This window comes from Patiria miniata, unplaced genomic scaffold, assembly GCF_015706575.1.
Source record: "Patiria miniata isolate m_02_andy unplaced genomic scaffold, ASM1570657v1 HiC_scaffold_21, whole genome shotgun sequence".
In the NCBI taxonomy this organism is placed as follows: domain Eukaryota; kingdom Metazoa; phylum Echinodermata; class Asteroidea; order Valvatida; family Asterinidae; genus Patiria; species Patiria miniata.
In genome coordinates, this window is record NW_024037060.1 from 7,581,314 (window position 1) to 7,589,896 (window position 8,583).

The 8,583-nt window shown below is 37.8% G+C and overlaps 1 protein-coding gene across 1 annotated transcript in view; it reads left to right on the top strand.

Moving 5' to 3' along the window:
* The window catches only part of LOC119729869, a 78,693-nt gene extending 74,385 nt beyond the window's left edge, over positions 1-4,308 (top strand). Inside the window, exons 60-63 of the mRNA XM_038202660.1 lie at positions 649-681; positions 1,432-1,467; positions 1,906-2,176; positions 2,233-4,308. Of these exons, the coding sequence (XP_038058588.1) occupies positions 649-681; positions 1,432-1,467; positions 1,906-2,129 (293 nt within the window). The 3' untranslated portion in view covers positions 2,130-2,176; positions 2,233-4,308. The remainder of the gene's footprint in view (positions 1-648; positions 682-1,431; positions 1,468-1,905; positions 2,177-2,232) is intronic.
* Positions 4,309-8,583: the final 4,275 nt, after the last annotated feature.

The window sequence follows — 8,583 nt, forward strand, 5'->3', positions numbered from 1 at the left end:
TTTAAGCCATATCTCATCAACAGAACATGCTAAATTCAAAATTCTTTTTGTTATGCATGTAGGCCTAGGCTTGTTAAGTCAAGCTTACGTGCACAAAAAAAATGACAAGTGTGTGATGTCATGACGACGTTACCATCGTGAATTGTTTGGCTGGTGTGGATTTTTCATGTTTTCATGACTAGTTATGACATTTTTCGTGCGACATCTAGATTTGTTGTAAAATTTCATATTTTGGGCTGCCACAGCAGCATGTGAATTACAGAACTTTCTTCGTACATGAAATTGAACATGATTGCACGTGGACAAACAGAGCATAAATATTTGACAAACGTGAAATGCAGAAAATCCCTACGTTCTGTTCATCAAACAGACATAGACCTTTAGTTATTATTATTATTATGGCAAGTATTGCTCTAAAAAGGTATACTCACGTGAAATGAGTTTTGAAAAGATTGTCTTGTTTGCAGCTGCTTTTTAGTGGGACGAAGCCGGAGCCAGCCCCAAATCAAACACATCAGAGCACCTGCATTAGTGATAGTGCACCATTGTAATGTTCGAGTCATAAGTTGTCTTAACATTTGGGCAACTTGTCACACTAGTTATTACTCACTGTTTTAATTTTCTTCTTTCTTTTTTTCACTGTTGCAGTTGCATCAACCACACCACTTAACGGAACCCGCGGTAAATGAAGCTTTTGCTTTATCCTTTCTTAATGAACACAACCACGAAATTACTATTCAATTAAACTTCTTTGGGGCCGAATTTGTTTTAGTATTTTGCTTTTTACAAAGCATTTTTGTTAAGTTTTTTTTAATGATGTTGGGCCTATGGGGTAATATGTTTCTGCTTTTGCGGCCCCTGACCCAATTATCATTTTGTTGATTTACTTGGCTTTTTTTTTTTTTAAAGTACGTTTGAGACCGGTTTGGGGACTGGACGCTGATAATAGCCCAAACCGAATCCCATTCACAAGTACATTTTCGATCAAAAAGTCCAAACTAGTCGAAAATTATGTATTTCCAATTGTGTTGAACACTTACACTTCATGTTTTCTAAAGCGCCTCTCTAGCTATGTTATGGTGCGTGCCTCTTGTATCTTGCGAGTAGTGGTAAACATTTCCTTATATGGAAATTGCCGCACACTACTGCTTGATATGGCACAGAACGTGGCAGTGCCGCATCATGTTAATTTAGGACTCTCGAAATACAGACTCATCGGTAGGATGGCGCATGAAAGAAAAGGCTTGTATCCTTTCCATGCATGGCCGAATATCAGTGACACTTTTACAGACTGTGGTCAATACCCAGACCGAATGTTGGCCGAAGAGAACAATTCAGTAACCTTTCCCGTTTTTGTGGGAGACAAGAACGTATCCAAAGGTACATTTTTTTTACTCACCCTGTGTTATCATTGTTTGCTTTATTTGACAGAGCCGCCAACAAGGGCCCAGCCAAATCCTTATGAAGGTGATAATTATAACAAGCAGTGGTTTTTTCTTCTGAAGTTACAGCTTTAAATTGTTTGGCACTTTTGCAAGACATAAAAAACCACGTATAACTCCATGATATAACATCAGACTTTTGTCAGACATCACTGGGTAGTGCTTATGGGTTTAGGTGTACAGTCGAACACCTTTATAACTAAGTCCTTGGATCTTTACGAATTACCTTGTTATAACAGGTACCTTGTATTAACAGTAACGGGAAACAAAGAAAAACAAAGACTTGTGATCTAAAATTTTGCTCGTTATAAGTAGTACCTTGTGTTAACAATGCTCTTCTTATCACGGTTCGGCTGTATTTCACTGGGGAAAATGGGATCATAATATGAACTGCATCAATATGCATAGGGTTATTTTCTAGGACTGTTAAGGTAATTGTGATGCCTTTCCCCCCTCCCTCCAGGTCTGAGTGGGGGCGCTATTGCCGGTATCGTCATCGGTGTACTGGTTGCCGTGGTCCTGGTCCTTGTCGTGGTGGGTTATTTGGCCCTGAGGCATCGCCAGGTCGCTCTCAAAGCCCCAGATCTAGGCACGGCCACTGTCAGCGGCTTCGATAACGCCATGTACTCACCATCCGTGGAAGATGTCACCTTTGACACCAAGGGTGCGGGTGTGACTGACGCCTAAAATATATCAATCCCAGGGAAGGGAAAGAAAGCAAAGCAAAATTGAACTTAAGGAAGATAATTTTTTGTGGTAAACGTTTCGTTTATAAAAACTTTAAAAAAAATTGGGGTTGGGGAACAACAACAATCTCTTACAATTTCTGTCGTTAGGAGAATGCTTAACCCTTACTGTCCTGATGATTCCAATCCTCCAATTTAAGCAGAATTTTCAAACACCTTTATATATAGGGATTAGGATTAATACATAAGGTTTTTATTTGGGGTCTGGTGAGGCTTTGACATATTTTGTCCCTTTTAGGGGGGAGGCAGGGGTGGGGTTACCTTTAGACCTCCTTCCATAAAACTTGTAAGCAGAAAAGGCGTGCAGCTGTTCCTCATCATGAGAGTCCAATTTCTTTGGTCTGCTTTCCGTAAGTGAAAATCCCTGCTTACTGTAGCAGAAAATTCAGTGCTTACCATAAGCATATTTCACGCATTAGCGAGGAATTTTGACTTCTGCGCATGCGTACATCCCGTTACTAGGGATTCTGCGCTAACAGGCTTAGCACATAATGTTTTCTGCTAGTGCAGTTAGCACAGAATGGTCGTCGTAAGCGCGGAATTATGTGGTTAGCAGAGCCATGAATTGGGCCCAGCAGGTGATTTCCTCATTTCAACTGTTGGACGTAAGGAAGAACTTGTGAAGCTTCGCATTTTCTCGGTTTTTTGGGGTGAACTTCTGCGGTTGTTACTTAAATCGTACAAGCAAATTACTCTTCTGATAGTGTAGCACGTTTTAGTGATCCCATGCCGGTTATGTGGACCGGAAACAATTGCTCTTAGTCTTAGTTACTGCAAATAAGTACCTCTACAAAGAAGCACTCCGACGCAATACATTCATCAGCATTTTGTAGTAATGGCAGTCCTGCTATAATAGATACCTTAGTGTCCATATTCATAATTAAATAAGAATAAGTACATAACACAAAGAACTTTTTTATAAAGGTGATGATTACTTCTAAAGCTACAGTACTTTGTTTTAAATTGTCTTTTATTGTTTGAAATAATTTTTGTAAATGAAATTTATAGGAGCTGCTGAAGTACTGAAATTCGTTTTTATGCAAATAAATGAGCTAAGTTTAAAGCCTGCTTTATAGTTTGTTTTACTTCACATTACAAGTAAATAGTAGCCTATTGTTTATTGATCAGTTTATTCGGGCTTGTACTTAATTGGTTAGATATATGGTGGATTTACACTTCAAAATATGGGCAACTATCCCATTATTTTTTTTAAGCATTCATCAATTTGTGTATTTTAAAGAGAGCAAAAATACTGACAAAAAACTTTGATTTCGTGTGAAAAAAATTGTCCACAGTTTATCGGTGCAAAGTAATAAATGATTTAATTTCGAATGAAACTTATTTTTGTGAAGTAAACAGCTTTTTTGTAAGTGTTAATGAATGAGTGGTAGATTATAATGATAGAGTGGTAGATTATACTGAAATGTTTCTCTTTTTCATCAAAAGAAACTGAAATGATATATTTGCAACGAAATCAGTAGTATAGTTTAATTGGTTACTCCCCCTGAAATATATGTCAATCTAGGGAACGTTTTATCTATAACATGAGTTAATAAACATAACAGTATGTTAAATAACTACATTTTAACCCTAAAGGGGTCGGGTTATTTTGACCATCTCACAGCCGGGGGGGGGGGCGGATTCCGCCCCCTCAGATGTCGGCCATCGAGTGAAAAAAAATTGTGAAACTCGGTGCATGCATAGAACAACATTATATGAACATACTCAAGAAATTTCATGGCTATAGGTTATAACGGGTTTTTGGAATTATGGCAAATTAATTACTCATATGCACAATGGAAATTCCGCTTTGTGTACACTATATATTGGGGAAATTCAGTTTTCACGAAAATGTTTTCTGCTGTGCGGTAACCCATTGTCGGAATTTTGTGTTTTGGGTATCAAAAGATGCGGAAGACTCGAGGCTAAAAAGTCAAGAAAGCTCAAATTGGGAAATTTTATTTTTTTGCAAGGGTATTGCGGCAAAACGTTGGGGGAGGGGGTTCGGATTCCGCCCGGCCCTTTTAGGGTTAAAATGCGTTTAGAAAATTAATTGTATGACAATACATTGTATAACCATGATTTTATAAACAATGACAGAATACTTTCTAAAATGCAAATTGTTTTGTGTGTCATCCTTTTTTACTGGCACTAGTGTTACCTCCCCCCTCCCCAACAAATACTCAGAATTTGTCAATTTGCTGTTTAAAGGACCTGATTTGTAGATTTTGTTTGGTCATTTGGAATGTTGGGAGATATTTCAGGGAAACTTGTTTAATTTCAATACATTATATGGGAAGGCTGTTCACTTTTTAATTCTTTTGGGGGTGGGGTTGAAGGGTGTGTGTGTTATGGGTGAGTTCGTTTCATTCAATAGGGGACGTTGAACAATAGAAGACAATAGGGTCCCCAATTCACGAGAGGTCCCCAATTTGGCGACCGTGTTGAAGAAAAAAAAAGCCCAAAAAAAAAAAAAAAAAAGCCGCGTCCCCGCGTCCATTCCGGAACTTTGGTCTGACCAGAGACCGAATATTTTTTTGGGGGGCCTAATGTCTATTTTTATAATGCATTCCTGTTAAGTTTAGTATGAAAAATGATGCAATGGAGCCCATAGATCCTAGGTATGAAAACATGGCGGGGGGGGGGGGGGGTCTAAAACTAGCCCCCCCAAAATAAATTCCGTAAAAAGAAATTACATTAGCAAAAGGATTGTGATGTACATGCAAACGGTCTCCCCCTAAAGAAATAGTCGTGACAAGGGTGCATTTGTAGTAAATATAGTGTGAATGATTTTAGGATTTTATTGGCGCTCCCCATTGAAAATATGGCACCCCCCCACCTATTGATTTTCGGAGGCCTAAGTCTCTGGAGAAAATAACCGGTCTACATTTCAGCACGCCTCCCTGAAAAAAATTCTGGATCCACCCTGCTAGCCCCCCCCCCCCAAAAAAAAAAATATTGGTTCTAGGACCGCGCCTGAGCCCAATGTTGAACTTTACTGAGTCTGAGGTCTATCGAGGGGACGATCCTTATTTCAACTCCCGGATATTCGCTGGCAGTCTCTATTTTTCTTTTTAAGAAAGTCGAAATAGCTGAAGAGGGAGGTGAGAATCTATATGTGCCCAGATACAAAGAGTAGAAATCTACGCGTCTGCCTTTTGAAAATACACAGTTGCGGTGTTCATTGTTGCGTAATGATCCGCCTAGCACACGACTGTTTTGCACATTAGGCTGTGTTATGCAGCTTCCTAACAAACCAAACACACTGGGCTCATTATATCGACTTGTTTTTACCCATTAAGGTAAAGCAAATGGACCCAGTAATATTCCTGGCGCGTTTGCTCACCTATAAAGACAACTTTTCTCAGTTTAAGGAAAATTCTAAGGTAACGAAATGGCCGAGTGGTTACGATTCGTCGTCCACGGTTAGCGGGGTCCCGGGTTCGAATCCCGCTGGTGTCTTTTTGGTTTTTAACGTATGAGTTCAATTATTCACTATAAGAGATTTAGTTTCCCTTCGTAAAAGTACCAACAGTACCTTAGCTTAATCGGTAAGCACTGCTGCTGGTACTGTCCGCGAGTTCCAGGTTGGCGCCTTCGTACAGGTTCAGGGCATGTGGTCCACTCGGAGGATCAGGGCTTAGGGGCCGCCCTGTTCCTCCCTTAGCTCTTTGCTTTTACATGGTGCCTGGCCCTCCGGGGTTATATGGATGGATAGGGAAGGAAGTGTGTATTGGTCGGGGACGCCGAGACCCCGGAAGAGAACTAAGGGATCGGCTGGGGCATTGTTATGGCTCAGACCGATCCCTGAAAGCTTGACTAGCACATAACTTTTTGATTTTTTTACCCTCTATCTTTTATACTTTGGTTTAGTTTGATATCTACAGCTGCTCGGCAGGTATACGGGTAGTATCAAAATTGAAACGAAGGTGTATGTCATAAATCAATGAATATTTCATAATTGACTATAATCAAAACGGAGTTTCGTTTGATCAATTTGACTATCATTATATAATGACGCGATTGCCAATTGACGTAAGAAACGCCATAAATTATACCGGGAAAGAATAAAGATGTACATTGTAATATAAATATTATTTATACATCTTTCAAATAACGTGTCTTTAATTGTGAGCATTCCAAACAATACAGTAATTCGCAATAGTAATAGAATGGTATATGATAGCACGATCAATGCGCCTCTATTAAATTTCAAAAAATATAATTTAGGCCCCTATGTGTGAAATATTCTTTGATTGACTATGAGCATTCCATACGAATGAGTTAATCGCAAAATATAGCAACAACAACAGAGAAAGGAAAAAGAAAAAAAATCCTTTACCCTAAAAACTGGAAATATAATTTGTTTTAAAAAAGTTATTGTATTGATTTAACAGTTTGCAAGGAGTTAGCCTTACATTTTTAGCAAAATTGGGAAAAATCAGATGTTTCTGGAAAATTGCAGCTAATAAGGGGTTAACCTTGCATTTTTAGTAAAATTTAGAAGTTATGAAACATTTCATAATGTAAGGGGTGAACCTTGCATTTTTTAGCGAAATTGGGCAAAATCAGATCTTTCTGGAACATTTCAGATTGTAAGGGGTTAACCTTGCTTTTGTAGTAAAATTTGGCAAAATAAGATGTGAATGAAAAATTTCAAATTGTAAGGTGTTAACCTTGCTTTTTTAGTAAAATTGGGAAAATTTAAATGTTTATGAAACATTTCAAATTGTCAGTGGTTAACCTTGCATTTTTTAGCAAAATAGGGCAAAATCAGGTGTTTATGGAAAATTTCAGATTGTAAGGGGTTAACTTTGCAGTTTTAGCAAAATTGGTCAAAATCAGATTTGTATGAAAAATCAAACAGTGCCAAATTAGGGCAAAATCAGATGTTTCTGGAAAATTGCTGATTGAAAGGGGTTAACCTTGCTTTTTTAAGCGAAATTGGGAAAAATCAGGTGTTTCTTGAAAATTGCAGATTGCAAGGGGTTAACTTGGCATTTTTAGCATGACTGGGCAATATCAGATTAAATATAAAAAATCTCAAATTGTAAGGGGTGAACCTTGTATTTTTAGCGAAATTGGGCAAAGTAAATGTTTATGAAAAATCTCAAATTGTAAGGGGCGAACCTTGCATTTTTTTAGCAAAATCGGGTGTTTATGAAAAATGTCAGATTGTAAGGGGTTCACCTTGCATTTTTAGTAAAATTGGGAAAATTGAAGTGTTTATGAAAAATTTCACATTGTCAGTGGTTAACCTTGCATTTTTTAGCAAAATGGGGCAAAATCAGGTGTTTATGGAAAATTTCAGATTGTAAGGGGTTAACTTTGCATTTTTAGAAAAATTGGGCAAATCAGATTTGTATGAAAAATCAAAAATTGTAAGGGGTTAACCTGGCCAAATTAGGGCAAAATCAGATGTTTCTGGAAAATTGCAGATTGTAAGGGGTTAACTTGGCGTTTTTAGCATAATGGGCAATATCAGATTGATATGAAAAATCTCAAACTGTAAGGAGTGAACCTTGTATTTTTAGCGAAATTGGGCAAAATCAGATCTTTCTGGAAAATTTCAGATTGTAAGGGGTTAACCTTGCTTTTGTAGTAAAATTTGGCAAAATAAGATGTGAATGAAAAATTTCAAATTGTAAGGTGTTAACCTTGCTTTTTTAGTAAAATTGGGAAAATTTAAATGTTTATGAAAAATTTCAAATTGTCAGTGGTTTTGTTGCGGTCTCAAAAAGCTACGCCGAACTGGCCTTTCATCCACGGCGTGCACGTAGTGCGTCTGTGCGCGCGCGTGGACTTATCACATTTGTATCAATATTTATATCTCCCTTGGAAGTTACATCTACTTCTGCCTATGAACAGAACTTTTGGCTTGATGCCAGCAATGGATGGCCAGCTGCAATTTGGGCAATCAATATGTTTACTAATTCCATACCATAGCAACCATCCGTTGATTAACAGAGAGTTTGAAACTCAGCCAGCCGTGCGTTCGTGGAGAATAATGTATTTTATCTTTCAGTGATAAAATGAATTTTTTAGCAAAATAGGGCAAAATCAGGTGTTTATGGAAAATTTCAGATTGTAAGGGGTTAACTTTGCAGTTTTAGCAAAATTGGTCAAAATCAGATTTGTATGAAAAATCAAACAGTGCCAAATTAGGGCAAAATCAGATGTTTCTGGAAAATTGCTGATTGAAAGGGGTTAACCTTGCTTTTTTAAGCGGAATTGGGAAAAATCAGGTGTTTCTTGAAAATTGCAGATTGCAAGGGGTTAACTTGGCATTTTTAGCATGACTGGGCAATATCAGATTAAATATGAAAAATCTCAAATTGTAAGGGGTGAACCTTGTATTTTTAGCGAAATTGGGCAAAGTAAATGTTTATGAAAAA